At 43.3% G+C, this 18,041-nt stretch overlaps 1 protein-coding gene across 2 annotated transcripts in view; it reads right to left on the reverse strand.

Annotated features, from left to right (window-relative positions):
- The window catches only part of PALD1 (phosphatase domain containing paladin 1), a 359,914-nt gene that overhangs the window by 246,365 nt on the left and 95,508 nt on the right, over positions 1–18,041 (reverse strand). For both annotated transcript variants that reach the window (XM_075348925.1, XM_075348924.1), the window contains exon 2: positions 4,629–4,835. In XM_075348925.1, the coding sequence (XP_075205040.1) occupies positions 4,629–4,822 (194 nt within the window). In that variant the 5' untranslated portion in view covers positions 4,823–4,835. The remainder of the gene's footprint in view (positions 1–4,628; positions 4,836–18,041) is intronic.

The following is an 18,041-nucleotide window of genomic DNA, read 5'->3' on the forward strand; positions in this document are numbered from 1 at the left end:
CTCGTGAAGTGCACTCTCCTGCCTCTGATTCCTCTCGCTCTAGCTATGAGGTACGAGCCATAGTTGGTTCTAAGATGGTTAGAGGGCGCAGGTTCTTCTTGATAGATTGGGAGGGCTATGGCCCGGAACATCGCTCTTGGGAGCCTGAGGAGGCTGTCCATGCTCCCGACTTAGTTGCCGATTACCTGCGTCGCCGGGAGGGGGGCCCTTGAGGGGGAAGTACTGTTACGGTTGCTGTGGCTCTGGAGACCATGTCTGGATTTCTTGCTACTGCACATGTGCAAGCGCTGGAGACTAAGTCCTATCTTGGAGCCATTGCACATGTGCGGGTGACATCATCGCTGACACGAGGTCACATGTCTCTGACACCTTCTAGCTGATTGGCCACTGGTCATGTGCTTGTGACACGTGGTCACATGTCTTTGACACCTTCTATGCCGATTGGTCGCTGGTCATGTGCTTGTGACGCTTTGCTCGGTGATAGGCCAGCGTGACGTCATTGCTGTCATTCTGGCAGCGGATTGGCTCTGGTGTCCTCCATCTTGGATGAGGCACGGAGTCTATATAAGACCCTGATGCACGCCGCCCAGCGCTCAGTCCTCTTGGTTCCTGCATGAGGGTAGACGCCCTGTGCACGTCCCTCTAGGCATCTCTCTGTCTATGTTAGGTGAGCACTACCGGCAGGGTAGCATTCTTATACCTTACAGCTTCGGCTGCAGTCCGTATCCTGACCTCTTAGTGGAGCGGACATAGGCAGGTGCCTGAGGCACATGGTCCGGCTGGGCCTTGTGATTCTACTCATAGGTGGACGTTGCCGCTAGGGTAACGTTCCTTATACTGCGTCTGGCAGTTGTTCGTATCCTCGCACACTAGGGGAGCGAACAGAGGTAGGAGCTTTGTGCGGCTTATGCTGCTGTCCGTCTCTTTTGCACCACTAGAAGAGCGGACCTAGGCAGGTGCCATATCTAGTGGTTCGTGTCCTCGCACACTAGTGGAGCGAACGCAGGTAAGAGCTTTGTGCGGCTCACGCTGCTGTCCATCTCCTGGCACCACTAGAGGAACGGACCTAGGTAGATGCCATTTCACACTCACTGCTTTTGTCTCTGTGACCTTTAACAGAGATCATTCCACATGCCCTCCAAGTAAGGGAGGAATTGCTTTATTTTCTACTTATATTCCTCTGTGAGTTTAACAGAGGTATTGCACTCTGCACTTGTGCTATTATTTTTCAGAGTGGTACACTTATATACCCCTTATCCTCTGCCATAGTCTGCAGCAGAGTCTTTGCACGGTGGACCCTGACTGGCTGACATTCCTTTAGGTTTTATTATCAGACAGCCCCCCGTAACAGGTAGGGGGGATGCCCCAGGACTTGGTGATGGTGTTGGGGAGGTGCCGTCGGGCCGGTAAGGGTTAATTGCGTACTCACTCAGTCTAATAACGCTGACGCTGATAACCGTGCTAAACCAAAGTTCTTGATGCCACTGCAGCAGGGAGGGAGCATGCTTGGATCCCGTGCCCGTTGGTGTTGCTTGTTAGCCTGTGACCTTGTCCTTGGCACCTCTTTACTGTAGTTGGTCCCTTTCAGCTTAAAACTAAACGGGTCCCGCTCACCCGTATGGCTATATAACGTATAACATATAACGGAGTGAGCTTGCTCTCAGGGTTCACGCTTGGGATTTTCTGGACTATGCAGTGGGAAAGTCCTATCCCCTCGTTGCGCTAGTACCCCGATTTTGGAGCGGGTAGAGAACGGATCTTGAAGGCTCCATCCTCGTCGGGTAAATTACCAGGACGCCTGAAGCTACTTCCTGTCCTAGGGTCCATGTACCCCGTCGTGCCCTGGCCCCTGCCGGTGATGGCACAAGGACGCCGGCTGTCCTCCTCGACAGTCCGTGCCGCTTGTCTCGATCACTTGAGACCGGGGTCCAGCTCCTACCAGGCCCAGACCAACGTCTGCCACCTAGTAGTAACAAGGAGCCCAGCTCCTGACCTCTCCTCTCGAGAGTCACTCCACAATTAACTGTCTCCTGACCTCCCCTTAACCAACATCCCAAGTGGCGAGCCCTATTCCCTTCAGGCTGTCCAGTGGTGTGTCTGGTGGGTGTGGTGCAGAGAGTTCCTAGGGTTTTGATTAGCTTGTTCTTAGCAACACCAAAGGTCAGGAACCCGTAACCAAGGAGGAGATGGATATCATGCAGAAGGGCAGATTGCACAATACCCTGTGACGACCTGATAGGCCAGGGCGTCACAAGAATACTGTGCATATCACCTGGTTGGTGAGGGCTCTACAAAAGAGTTTGTATTGGGGACAAGACATTTAAAGTCCCAATTTCCACATGCACAGAGGCACAAAGCTCAGTTGAGAGCTCCTGTTTGCTCTATTAGAGCCGCTACCAGAATCCGTTAGCAAGGGCTTATAACAACGTAAAACAAACAGGATTAGCCACTGAAATTTAACAGAGCAGATCTTTCTCTCCTCCAACATTATCTGTCGGTCAAAATTGGCGAAGTCAGACAAACATATTCTATTGTTTCTTGAGGTCTTTGTTATTAGCTGACATCTAAAAGTGTAATGAGCAACCAAGCGTTATACTAAGGCGGGCTTTGCACACTACGACATCGCAGCCCGATGCTGCGATGCCGAGTGCGATAGTGCCCGCCCCCGTCGCAGCAGCGATATGTGGTGATAGCTGGCGTAGCGAAAGTTATCGCTACGCCAGCTTCACACACACACTCACCTGCCGTGCGACGTCCCTGTGGCCGGCGACCCGCCTCCTTGTTAAGGGGGCGGGTCGTGCGGCGTCACTGCGACGTCACACGGCAGGCGGCCAATCAGAGCGGAGGGGCGGAGATGAGCAGGATGTAAACATCCTGCCCACCTCCTTCCTTCCGCATATCCTACGAAAGCCGCAGTGAGGCCGGTAGGAGACGTTCCTCGCTCCTGCGACTTCACACACAGCGATGTGTGCTGCCGCAGGAGCGAGGAACAACATCGGACCGTCGCGTCAGCGTAATCATGGATTACGCCGACGCTGCACCGATGATACGATTACGACGCTTTTGCGCTCGTTAATCGTATCATCCAGCCTTTACACACTGCGATGTCGCATGCGATGCCGGAAGTGCGTCATTTTCAATTTGACCCCACCGACATCGCACCTGCGATGTCGCAGTGTTCAAAGTGCCCCTAAGGGTCCTGTTACATGTAGCGACGTTCCAGCCATCCCGACAAAGATACGACCTGTTCAGGATCACTGGCATGTCGCTACATGGTCGCTAGTGAGCTTTCAAATAGGCAGATCTAAGTAACGACGCAGCAACGATACGGCAATACTCGTCAGTTGTTGGGACCCTGTCATACAGCAGCTATTCTGACAGGCGTTTAAAAGACAAAGCAAAAACACAGCGATGCATGCTGCCCAGCGGGACACCAACAATCAAAAAATGAATCAGGACGTTCAGGTACGATTGGCAATATTGCAGCGTGGGGGAAAGTGGTCGCTGCTATGACACTATGACGCTAGTGAGGTCGCTGTTGCGTCACAAAACCTGTGACGTTTCAGCGATCTCGCTAACTACATCGCTATGTGTAATGGGGGCTTAAGGAGGCACCACATATTATTGTCTGTTCAAAAGCAGCAATATTGGCACAACCCAAAGATCTCTTGACATGAATTAACAGCCTCATTTATACCATAGCAGTGGTTATCTCAGGCCAATAGACTTGTGATCAGGCTGGGCAATATGGCTAGAACATGGACCATAAAACATTATTGTGTGAATCCACCCTAAAGAGTTAAAATAAAATGTTCTCTAATCATGGGAAACACTATTCTCTCACTAATCCTTGTTGTTTTTTAAACTGTCGTACCTTTTCTGCAGCACAAATAAAACAATATTTGATTTTTGGAGGTCCAAGACCAAGGATTAGAGATGAGCGAACACAGACTTTACAAAATAAATAGAGTTCGGGTTCAAAGTTCTGGTGCTTTACGTATGTAAACAACTCACAGGAGCATCGCTGTGGTCGGGTATGCTCGGTGCCCAGCCCAGTGCAACCCGCTTGCAGTGTTTGAAGGGCTCGCACTGGAGGTAACAACAGCGTGATTGGATGTAGTGTGAAGCAAAAAAAAAAAAAAAGGAAAACCCTGCTTCACTGCTTACCCACCCCCGGAAGTGATCTGTTCATGGCTAGCAGCATGTAGGCAGAGACCCAAACTGCCCAATTATTGACTTCCATTCGGATTCAGGTCAAGTCCGGGTCCCAAACCAAACTTTATCAAAGGTCCGGCTGCATCCACCGAACCGAGCTTCCACGGGTCCACGTAACTCAATCCAGGATCCATTTCAATCATCATAACTATCCAATCTACTGGGGGGGTCATTGAGATTTTGGCAGCACACCATGTTCTACATTAGGCATGTCAAGTTACATATAGACTGTACAGGATGATTTTTATTTATTTTTTTTTTAAATACAAAAAAATATCAGCTGCTGTTTTGAGATTATTAAAATTCATTAGATATTATTTACTGTTAATTGAATTTACTGAAATTATCCTCAACATGGTAATGATGTGATGCCCGGTATATCATTTTTTCACACAGCACTAAACAGTACTCACGTAATTACAACTGGAGCCACCTTGTTGGTGATTATGGATTTGGCCTTGTTGTGAATGCTCACGGTCTGGAAAGAATGGATGCTAAGAGAGTTTCTGTCCTCTGTACTTGAACTTGCGCTGCCATTTCCTTGGGGGCTGTCACTATGGGGCACTGTGGGGGCTGGCTGTTGAGCTGCGCTGGCAGTTGTACCCATACTCCACAAACGCCTGGAGAGGGAAAGAAAAAATATAATGATTAACCAAAATTAGTTGTGAAATATAAATTGAGTATATATCGTAAGTGGACTTTATTTCATTATCTTCCAGTAATCAATCTATGCAAATTACAGAAGAGCTCATTTGCATATATTTTTCCAATGTGAATTGTCTGGCCTGAAAGTCTCATTTTGCCAACTGTTCTCTATTACCTGAAACAGAACCCCTTTAGACCTAAGCAATGTTGCAATGCAAAAGGTTGGAATAGTCACAATACAAGATCCACAATGCTTCTTTAAAATATGACATATAATCTCAGTAATTTCTAGCAAAGTATACAATCTCGGCAGGACAGTACATGCACTAACTTACAGATGTTCTATCTGCAGTCTGCAGACAATTGATAGGTATATCTGGCCATCTAAGAAATTGAGGTTTGCATTGTACAACATGAACAGGCAATACAGGTGGATATCTACATCAGACTGGCTAACGATCATGGTTGAAATATCTTATTTCAGAAGCTGTCACAAGCACAGATTGAAAGATTCAAGGTGTGTTGCTGCTCAACATGTAGTTCAGGTTATTAGGAGGTTAAACCTAGGCTCTGAGGTTTTCCTGCTCAGAGAGAAACATCCGGCTCTACCAGTGATTGTTCCGATAAGACAGATGAAGATTGGTGTTCTTTTGGTCACTTCTTATGCTCAGCAGTACATTAAACACGATAGAAAAGGCTGCTCTACTTCAATAAATAACTCTTTATAATCCAATGTGGTCTGAAAATAAGACATAAGGAAATATATACTAGAGGGAAAACAGTGGCAAGTGTGAGAAGAAAGAAGGGTTGGATTCAATCATGTTACATGACGGATTCTAAGAGCCCAGAGGAGATGATACTCAGGCAAGGAAGACCAGTATCAGTGATTGTCCTTTTCATGATTGAAAAAAAGAAAACAAAATCCAAATGCATGCATATTCAAGACAAGTGACAATATTTTAAAGGTAGGGTCAGAAGAATAGTGGTCATCCATCATCATGTGCTTTAAGAAAGTCTTCAGTGACCATAGTGTCACCTCTAGGGGAAGACTTGCCCACTAGAAGATAAAATTGAAGCCAACAAAAAACAGAGAACCAAAGTTTCATAATTTGAAGTTGACACACTACATGGTCCATTGTTGAGAAGTGCCAGAACACAAGTTAACTTTTTCTAATACTACACAGTGCTTGATGGATACAGTTCATAATGGCTGTAGAAAAAAAACTCAACTCGTCTTTCACATTGTTACATAGGAGGAGGACCTGTTACAGCCAGGTCGTCTCCTGGGCCTAGTTCAAATTAGGTCACAGTCTACTATTCTCGCTGATGACAGGTCTTCTACTGGCACAGGTCATAGTCTTCTACACAGCTAAGGTCGTGGATCTTCCCTGTGCAGATTCTGGCACCAACTCCTCTTATTCTTGGCCCGGTCTTTTAATATTTTGTAGCTGCAACATAACTGTCGTCTGACCTGGTGTCTCTGCTTATCCTTTAACTCAAGGAAACTTACAATTCGCTTTGTAGTTCTGGGTAGTCTTACAATTACTGGCCACTAGATGGCGATGTTTACTTATTTAAGCTTCAAAGCTCCTTGATTCCCTTAAGCCCGCTACACACGCTTCAATATATCTCACAATCCGTCGTTGGGGTCAAGTTGTAAGTGACGCACATCCGGCATCGTTTGTGAGGTATCTGCGTGTGACAGCTACATGCGATCAGGATTGAACGCAAAACCGTTGATCGCAAACACATCGTATCATTCTCTAGAATTGAGCGTTTTGTTGCACGAACCTAGTCAATTGTAACGTGTGACATCCCTCATACGATTTTGTTGTCTGATGCTATGTGCGCAGGTGTGCGCTCTGCACTGCAGCTTAAAAAAGGTCTGCTTCAGAGCGCAGCTGAAAAGCTGCGTTCTGAAGCGCCTCACAATGTCTGTCATGCACTAATCTCTGTCAGTCCGTCACTATCTCTGTCCCTCACTCTCAGTCCATGTCAGTCTATCCCCCTCTCTCATATACTCACCAATCCCCGATCCCCGGCGCTGCACGGCATTCACACTGCTCCGGCGGCTTTTACTGTTTTGAAAAAGCCGGCCGCCCATTAAACAATTTCGTATTCCCTGCTTTCCCCGCCCACCAGCGCCTATGATTGGTTACAGTGAGACACGCCCCCACTCTGAGTGACAGGTGTCACACTGCACCCAATCACAGCAGCCGGTGGGCGTGTCTATAATGTGTAGTGAAATAAATAATTAAATAATTAAAAAAAACGGCGTGCGGTTCCCCCCATTTTTAAAACCAGCCAGATAAAGCCATACGGCTGAAGGCTGGTATTCTCAGGATGGGGATCCTCCACGTTATGGGGAGCCCCCCACCCTAACAATATCAGCCAACAGCCGCCCAGAATTGCCGCATACATTATATGCGACAGTTCTGGGACTGTACCCGGCTCTTCCCGATTTACCCTGGTGCGTTGGCAAATCGGGGTAATAAGGAGTTATTGGCAGCCCATAGCTGCCAATAAGTCCTAGATTAATCATGTCAGGCGTCTATGAGACACCCTCCATGATTAATCTGTAAGTTACAGTAAATAAACACACACCCGAAAAAATCCTTTATTAGAAATAAAAACACACACATATACCCTGGTTCACCACTTTAATCAGCCCCAAAAAGCCCTCCTTGTCCGGCGTAATCCAGGATGATCCAGCGTCGCTTCCACCGCAGCTGCATGGAGGTGACCGGAGCCGCAGCAGACACAGCCGCTCCGGTCACCTCCATGCAGCAAATGAAGACAGCCGTGCGATCAGCTGCTGTCACTGAGGTTACCCGCGGCCACCGGTGGATGCATCTGCCATTCAGCTCTGCTACATGGCTGTCTGTGGCTGCTGTCAGTGGCCATGTAGCAGAGCTGAATGGCAGATGACATAGTAAAAACGCATCCCACATTACACACGCTTGGCAAGTCAATAAATAAAAAAAAAAAAAGGTGCCCAATGCATACGTCACAGAACACATGATCTAAAGGATCGCACACAAAATTGATCAATTTAACATAGACTACTAACGCTCGTGTGACAGCAAATGAACGACCAACGTGCAATCTCATAAGATCCCGTATGCAACCTGGGCGTGTCACATCGCAAATGCGATTGTACAACTAATTGCAACGTGTAAAGTGGGCTTTACACATACAAATTGGGTCATTCAAAAAATACAACTGAATGGACAGAGATCTAAAACTCATATTTTGATATGAAATACAGTTTTATCAGCCTAATTTCTTTCAAATTTTACAATAAGTTTTATTTTACATACTTCTTTAAAGCCATTAACCCCTTCATGACCTATGACGTACTGGAACATCATAGGTCATGTGTGTCCCTTTAATGTGGGCTCACACAGCAAGCCCGCATGTTTCCCCACACATGTTGGCTGATCTGATCAGCTCGCATGGGCAGCTAATAGGCGCAAGTGGATTTAATGCACACTGGAGAGGCAGCCCTGTTACATGGTCATGGGGTGTCGACGGGTTGTCCTGACAGCCAGGGTTCATCTGATGACCCTGTCATAAAGTAGTTCCTGTGAACACCATTTCTGCTGTACAGAGCGGTGCTTCAGCAAAAGCGATCAGCTTATATCAGCTTTAAGTCCCCTAAGGAAATTCCTTTAGTAGAAATAAGAAAAAGTGTAAAAGAAAAAAAAGTTAAAATCAATCTTTTGCCCCATTGAAAATAAAACAAACAAAAAAAAAATTGGAATCGCCACCTTGAGAAATGTCCGATCTATCAAATTATAAAATAAATTAACCTGATCGGTAAAGGACGAAACCAGAAAAAAATCAAAAGGCCAGAATTATGTAATTTTTGGTCGCTGCAACATTGCAATAAAATGTAATAATAGGCGATGAAAATATATCTACCCCAAAATGGTGTAATTAAAAACGTCAGCTCAGGACAAGTGATGGGCGGACCCGGACTGCTGTAAAAGTCCGAATCCACACGGTTTCAAAAGTATCTCAGGAACTCCGGCTAATGATCGGGGTCTGGCAACTTGGAAAAAAAATTAATAATAAAAGGTAAAATAAAGATAAAGCAAGCACACTATACTTCCAGAGCCTCCAGCGCGGCTATAACTACGGTATGTCGTGCTGCTCACTCTTCTTCTGGGGCCGCTTATTAGCCTCATACATATTCAAGGCTTCCCCTTTGGTTGAGGTAATTGACTTTACTGAGGTCACCTGAGGTCAGGTTACGTGCAGTCACAGGTGGAGGACCATGGGTACCTCTAGCTGTTACCGCAAATAATCTGAGTGACATCACCGCTCATCCCATGGCTCAGTCTCTGCCTGAAGCTCATAGCGGGAGTTCATTGTTTTATACTCACACTCTGTGCCTTCAGATGTAGCAGTGCTGGAATCGTGGAGGGACCTTGTGTGAATTACGTCGGACCTGGGTGTTTTAAGTGTTAATAAATTGGTGAAAGAGGGTGGGTTTTTTTGTATTTTATTTCAAATAAAGGATTTTTTGAGTGTTTGTGTTTATTTCTTTTCACTTACAGATTAGTAATGTGGGGTCTCATAGACCCTCCCCATTACTAAGCTAGGGCTTAATGGCAGCTGTGACCTGTTATTAACCCTTTATTGCCCCGATTGGCCTGGTGCAGTGGCAATTGGTATCAGCTGGATAAAGTTCTGAAGTTGTTGCATCTAATGGATGCAACAATCCTGGGTGGCTGCAAGCTGCTATTTTTAGGCTGGGAGGCCCTAGAAGCATGGGTCTCACTAGGTTGGGAATACCAGCCCCCAGCTACCGGGCTTGATCTTGGCTTGGTATCAAAATTGGGGGGGACCGCAAGCCGTTTTTTTTAAAATGATTTATTTAAATATGTAAAAAAAAAAAAAAGTCACATTTGGTTCCTCTTATTTTGATGCGCAGAAAAGCTAAGCGTACAGCTGGGGGCTGCAGCTTGTATCTGTATGCATGATCTGTGCTAGATATATTAATATGGGGGAGCCCTATGCCAATTTGTTTATTTTTTTTATACCACGATAGTGACACACAAGCAGACGGACACTGTCACACAGGCTGGAGATGCATCTGACTGCAATCAACCACAGATGCCAGGACTGTCAGTGGGCAGGGGAAGCAGTGAATATGCATGAAGGTACCTAAATGGCCCCGGAAGAAGAGTGAATGACCCAAAAGCAGTTACAGCCATGCCAGAGACTCGGTAAGTACAGGGTGCTTGCTCTAATGCCCCTATCCCTTCTACCACCATTTTTAAGCCCCGGATTCTGGTCGCCATAGACTTCTCAAGTCAAGTCTCAAGATCAAGTCCAAGCTGGAACCGATTTTTTTTTTAATCTGTTAAGTCCCACCTATCTCGGATATTTGCGAGTTCACCCATCACTACTTAGGATACAAAAAAGCCAGCACACAGCCCGAGATCTCGAAAAATTAGAACGTTATGAGTCTCGGAAAATGGCGACAAAAGCACAATTTTTTTTAAGAAAAAATTCTGAATTTTCTCTCCACTATAAAAAAATATATACATTTTGGTATCCATGAAGTCATACTGAACTGAGGAATCATAATGCCAGGTCAGTTATACTATGTAGTGAACATACTTGTTAAGGGAGATTTACTATCTGTATCTGTCACCTACTGTATCCTCACCCATCCCTTGCAGACTGTGAGCCCTCGTTGGCAGGGTCCTTTCTCCTCCTGTACCAGTCTGTGCCTTATTTTGTTTATGATTACTGTATTTGTCCCTACTATGTGTACTCTTTTTCACATGTAAAGCGCCATGGACAAACTGGTGCTATAAATAATAATAATAATCTCTTAAAAGAGAACCATACTTCACATACAATCAAAAATTTTTTATTAGAGAAATCAAATGAAAATACTTACATGCCCCCAGAAGAAGTACATTAGCGAAACGCGTGTCGGGGTGGCGGGCCACTATATCAGGGGTTCATTTGTGGTGAGTTATTTAACTTCATTAATATTTCATAGATGTTTCATTTTGGTTGTATATGGCAATGATTTGCAATAGAGCGCTACAGGACCACATACTACACACTACATTCTTGGCATATTGTGCATTTATATATTACCACATGTATCATGAGGTTATTCCTTATCTTATTATAAGCATTTGTTAGAGATTTAAACTAAAGTGTCCGGATTTTACTATACCTATTTGATATAAGGTTGTTCGCACTTATTGTAGTATTAATTTTCCTCTGGTATTGTTTGTCTCTTCTCATTTGAGGCACCTTTGTATGTATTTTAATTTGATTTTTCTAATAAAAAAAAGTTTGATTTTATGTGAAGTATGGTTTCTCTTTGAGAGATACAGATAGTATATCTCTCTTAACAAGTATATTGGTTATCAGGGAGACCTTTATTTAAGGTAATAAAGTTTGGACATAAAAAAAATTAACTAGCTATATAGTGAACATGCTAAATAAAAAAATCTAAATAAAACAATTGTGGAAATATTTTTCCCCCATTTTCCAGTACACTATGTGGCACAATGAATGATATCTCAACATCTAGAATGCAGAGACTATAGACTAATACAATAAACTGGTTGTCAAGTATCGAATATTCATTTTCACAACCAATTACAATTTTTCTGACGTAAGGGTGCTTTACACGCTGCAAGTGATAGCACCCACCCCCGTCGTTGGTGCGATATGTGGTGATCGCTGCAGTAGCGAACATTGTCGCTACGGCAGCGTCACACGCACATACCTGTTCTGCGACGTCGCTGTTGATGCTGAACAATCCCTTCTTCAAGGGGGAGGTGCGTTCGGCGTCACAGCGACGTCACAGCGAAGTCACAAAACGGCCATCCAATAGCAGAGGAGGGGCAGAGATGAGCGGCCGGAACATACCGCCCACCTCCTTCCTTCCTCATTGCCGGTGGACGCAGGTAAGGAGATGTTCGTCGTTCCTGCGGTGTCACACATAGTGATGTGTGCTGCCGCAGGAACAACAAACAACATCGTACCTGCAGCAGCAACGATATTAAGGAAATGAACGACGTGTCAACGAGCAACGATTTTTCACGTTTTTGCGCCCATTGATCGTCGCTCATTGGTGTCACACGCTGCGATGTCGCTAACGGCGCCGGATGTGCGTCACTAATGACATGACCCCGACGATATATTGTTAGCGATGTCGCAGCGTGTAAAGCGCCCTTTAAAGTGGAATGCAACCACATTCAAGACTTCATGTAATACCCAAAACAGCAACAAAGCACTGGAATTTCCAGCATATCCCAGTATTACATGGACAGGGTGTTGGTTACATTTGGAGCTGTACAATTCTTTATATCTCTCTTGCAGCACTGCAGGGAAATTGAGTTGCTGCCAGATTCCTGCACAGATTATGGGTGGTTACTTGGTGTCCCACCAGCAGGAAACTCTGTTCTCTATTTTTGTGGGACTGTGGACAAATACTTTACATTTTTTAATTATTTTTTTGTTTTCAACAATGTTTTTGCCTTGCCAAAATAAAATTTTCCTTCTCAATATAAAAGGACTTCCCAAACATATTAAGGAATTCCAAATGATTAAGAAAAAAAATTAACATTAAAACAGGTTAGTCATGCTATAGCAGTCAGTAACATCGCTGCTAGCTCCTAATGACTTTATTTTTGTTGTGTCCATAGGAGGATGTCATTTGTCAGGTATTTCCTGCCCATGCTATCATTGTGCAGCATACTTGTACACTGGTAATGAGGGTAATTGTGTTACATTGTCCAGTCTATATCATTTGAGGAAGTCCCCTTTCCATAAATATGTTATCTTCGGGATTTCCTCTAGCCATCATAGACACTACTTGACTAATAGAGGCTGCTGACAAATTACATAACTGGTCCTATTACAATACCCACAAAAGTGGTGTCCTCCTGGCAAAATTATCACAGTTTAACGGGAACTTGTCAGCAGATTTGGGGCCTATAAGCTGCGGCCCCCACCACTAACAATGCTGTATATAAGAGCCTAGGCCGCTGTGTAGAACGTAAAAATGACTTTATGATACATACCTAAACGGTTGCTGCAGTGGAGTTGGATCACATGGGAGTCTCAGTCCTCCGGTGCCAGTGCCTCCTCTTTTGGCCATCTTCGCCCTCTTTCTGAAGCATGTGTGCATGACGCGTCATAAGTCATACACACTCGCCAGTCCCGCACAGGTGCACTACAATACTTTGATCTGCCCTGCTCAGGGCAAATCAAAGAGCGCCTGCGCGGGACATCAATGGCGGCGAGTGTGGATGATGAAGGACGTGTCATGCACCCCGGTTTCAGAAGAAGGATGACAAAGATGGCCGAAAGAGAAGGCGTCAGCACCGGAGAACGGAGACTCCCATATGACCCAACTCCACCGCAGCGACCGTTTAGGTAAGTATTATAAAGTAATTTTTATGTTCTACACAGTGGCCTGGGCTCTTACATACAACAAGTTAGAATGCTGTATATAAGAGCCCAGTGGTGGTGGCCGTAGCTTATAGGCCCCAAATCTGCTTACAGGTTCCCTTTCAGACAAAACAATTGTACTTTTTCCAATAACAAAATTCAAAAAATACATTACATTTTTAATTGAGGTTTAAAAAAGCAACACTAGATCCTCACTAGAGATGACTAAATAAATTTGATTCAAGCGAGTTTGTGGCCGATTTTATAAAATGTGGAGGTCTGGGCGAATTTGATTAATTTGTAATTTGGTTCACTCAAATCGCCGAAAAATGCCCGCTTCTAGTGTTACACATTGCAAAAAATAAAATCAGCCACAAAAAGTACAGGAGCAGCATTGAAGATGATGAGTGTAGTAGTTTGCAAATAATACAGAGATTCAATTGATAAAAGGAGAGAGAGGAAAGGTGCTCGCTACAGCAGTGCCAGACTCCGTGATTGATCAGTGATATGGAGTAGATGGCATTTGTCCTGCTGCATTTGAATTACAATTATACATTTTTTCTTCATTCTAAATGCGTTAGAGAGCAACAGCAAGTCCGCACAATAGATTTTAGAGAAAAATAAAATCTGAGTGAGGTCAGACTCAGTTTGCTTGTAATAAGCGACTGTAATGAGTTTCTTGTGTAATCCATTTTAAGAAAGGGGAAATTATTGTTTAAAAATACAAAATAAAAGTCCCCAAAATCCAGACTTGTAATTGTGACAGTCTACTTCTCAAAGTGTGTATTGCAAAAATGTTTTTGTTTTGTGTTTTGTTTGTACTTCTGGTAAAACATCCATAAACGCCAGACTTATGTAGTACCCTATTGCAGGTGTTGGGGAGGTTTTTTTGTTTGTTTTTTTATATATACGTACATAGAATTTTATATTAATTCTTTTTTTGGAAAGAGGTGGAATTTTGCAAAATAGAAAAAAAAAATATAAAAATGTAGCCCTACAAGTCTGTTTCCGCATATTTTTCACGTTTCACTAGTCCAAAGTTTACAACCATATATATCATACCTATACTGTGGTCTGCTGCCATATTTTGCATTCTGTATGTGTATCTACTGAACTTAGCATTTCTTGTCATTTTTAGAAAGAGTTGAATAAATTTGGTTGAAAAGATTGTTAATCCTTAATTATTAGTAGCGATGGTATTTAACTGGGTAGTATAAAAAAGAAGCCCCTTTCTTTGACAGCAGCAAAACCACCACCAGTGGCACAATCTGTCCAGGCAGTAGTAATAGCAAATGTAGGCCTCAATTGACATCCTTTGCCTCTGGAAAGAAACAAAAGGTGATATAAAAAATATGGTAAATTAGTTCTTTCAGTTGCAGTCAGATATTGTTACCTCTGACAGCGACCCTGTCAGTTTGAGTCACTGATATGCAGAAAATAGTTTGCTTGATCACAAATGACTAGGAGGGATAATTTTTCAAACTTTTTTTTTAAAAAAACAATATTAAAAAAGTCTTTTAGTGCACTATTATGTAGTGGCCTGTTGATTACTTCAGTTTCTACAGTTAGGTCACATTAACTAAGGCCTCTTTCACACGTCCATGACAAACAAACACGTTTTGCATGGACCTGTAAAAGGTGCATATGGCACTCAGTGTGCCATCATTTTGGCACACGAATGCTCTCCGTGTGCTATTGTGATAAGACACGGAGAGCAGGAACTTTCTGCTCACCTGTCCCGGTCGCTCCTGTTCGTGGTGCTGATGTCTTCTGCTCTGCGGTCTCCAGCCCTGCTGACTCCCTGCTGCTGCTACTTCCGGCCCGAAGTGCAGTAAATATGTGATGAGCATAATGAGCAGGGGACAGAAGCAATTGACAGCAGCAGCAGAGACAGCAGGAGAAGGAGAGCATAGAAATTAATTGTATTTCACAAAAACCTGGTTTTCTCCGGTATGTGTCACACTGATGTCACACGGAGCACATCCATGCGGTCCTTGTGACACCCGTGCTGCCAGAGAAAAATGGACATGTCTAGGTGTGGAGCACACGGACACACGTATGCTCCACACGGACACATGGTCCATGGGAAACCACGCACACCTATTGATTTTAATGGGTATACATGTGTCCGTGTCTCTGGTACGTGTGTAAACGGACGTCACACGTACCGGAGACACGGATGTGTGAAGTGGGACCAAGACTGTGTTTGGGCTAAAGAGTGTGAATTGGGTTGGATACAAACTTAGGAGATCTCAGAGTGTTACATAGTTTTCAGTGTAATTGGAGACTATGCAATATTGTGATTTCATGCAAATCTAATTTTTGGAAAAATTTGTCAAGCCTGCCAAATACCAATTTAAAAAAATGTGATCGTCTCTAATCCTGACAGATCCCTTAACTGGGGTCCTTCCAGTATTCATTAGGCTCCAATTTTTCCTCAAGAATAAGAACCTCTGAATGTTAGAGTTGAACACGTTTAAATAAATCCAGTATATACACATACACACACATATACGTTACACACACACACACACATTTTATATATATATATATATATATATATATATATATATATATACACACACACACAGACACACTACACACACACATACAGTACTGTATATCTCATGTTGGTCTAAAATGAATTCCATAAAGAAAAAGAAATATCAACCTAGTGAACAATAGGTGTTACCAGGACACACGTTATGTCCTTTCTTCATCTTACTCAGTTTCAAAAACGCAACATTTTTTTATGTGCTCTGTATACTACAGATATGCTTTGCAGTTCACATAGAAGATCAGATCTTTCTAATGCCAAGGCCTGGATCACAGAAACTCTCCATGGACAAAAACCTAGTTCTCATAAGAGACCGCACCATAATAGGCAGCGTTTATGTTATCTGAAGGAAGCATTAATGAAGTCTGAATCCCCAGAGACAAAGTGATGCATTAAAAGCAGCCAGCGTAAAGTATGGACTTTTATTTTTCTATTCATAATAGCCAATGCCATTGACAAAATAAAAATGGGTTGTATCTCATAAGCATGCACACTGGTAAAATTTACACAAATATATTCCACTACTAGGACAATCCCTTCTGATTCCATGTTTCCCTTAGGTAAAATAAAAAGCCTATACTCCTCTTCGTGGATGGGGCTTGCAGTGGCGGGGCTCCAGTAACATGTGATGTCACAAGAGCCCCACGTACAATCAGTGCCGGCTACTGTCTCCCCGCCTTCAGGCACAGGAGAAATCAACAGGAAGTGAGCGACAGCCACAGTGTTCACTTCCAGTTGATTAACTCATTTGTACAAATACAGGAGACAGTAGCCAGCGCTGATTCGGGGCTCACGTGATATCACAATGTCACGTCAGCGCCGGGAACGTGACCCCCGGCACCACTAGAACGCCAGCGGAGGAGAGTTTAGGCTTTTTTGTTTTACCTGGGGGAAAGATGCGGAATCAGAAGGAGTTGTGCTAATAGATTAAGGCAAAGGAAAAGAAGTGTGCATATTAGAGGGAAACACCAAATTATATGAAAAAATGTACTTTATTATAAATAGAACACAGGGTCACACATATTTAAAATCACTTAAAAAGGCATAAAGCCACATATCAAAGAAGTGTCCAAACCTCCGTTAAGGTTGGACTATCCTCTGCTACCCAGAAGGGAAAAGTGCTATGGAGATATAGCAATATATAATTCATGCAGGTATAGTAGAATACAGGGGGTATAACAATATTACAATAAATGGTATATAAAACAAAGTCATACCCAAAAGCATATAGTGGTACATACAAAGCACATGAATCAAATATGCAGTTTCAATTGGTCATACATAAACCACTATTATACCACTGTAAACCTTGCAAAGAAAAAATATCCCCCAAAGGTAAAGAAAAAACCTGCAGATGTAATACATAGCATAAGCCCTAATAACCAGCCATAGCCAATTTTACCCAACAGCAGGGGAGCGGAGGATACTGATCCCCACACGTATTGTCACCAACTAGGATGACTTCATCAGGGGTGGGTTCCCTGTGCCCAAAGCGGCAGGTTTAAATACCTGAAGGTCCTGGGTATCAGCCATAATTTATAAGCTGATAAGCTTATAAAGCAGGCTCAGAAGTAAAGCCAGCTTCACAGAGGGTAGATTCTAGCAATAATATATAGCGGACATCTGCCTCTAATAGCAGCGATCACAGTGCAGGTCCATTGCTGCTGTTAAACCTCTTAAATGCACTGTAAAGATTTGACAACTGCATTTAAAAGGTACTGCAAACTGACTTGGACATCAGTAAAAATAAAGACATTTGAATCACCTCCTTTTCCACAGTTAATAACGAAATATAAAAAAATTATACATATTTGATATCAACTTGTTCAGAAAAGTCTGATCTATCAAAAAATAAATTTACCCGATCTGTAAAGAAAAAAAACAAAAAAAATGTCAGCATTGAAGGATTTTTGTATATCAAATCCTCAAAAACATGGTATAAGTAGTGATTAAAGCGTCCTTGATACCCCAAAAATGGTATGAATAATATCATCAGGACATATCGCAAAAAAAAATAAAAAAATAATTAACTGTAAAATAAAAATAAGGTTTTAGAAAATGTCAACTCAAGCAATTTTTACAAATTTCTGAAAAATAAATTCACCACTTAAAAGCACCACTCCAGTGTTTTTTGTAATACGCTTTTAGGTTTCATACTCACCTGTTGCCATCTTCTGTTTCCAGCATC

The sequence above is a fragment of the Anomaloglossus baeobatrachus genome, chromosome 5 (assembly GCF_048569485.1).
Source record: "Anomaloglossus baeobatrachus isolate aAnoBae1 chromosome 5, aAnoBae1.hap1, whole genome shotgun sequence".
Classification (NCBI taxonomy): Eukaryota; Metazoa; Chordata; class Amphibia; order Anura; family Aromobatidae; genus Anomaloglossus; species Anomaloglossus baeobatrachus.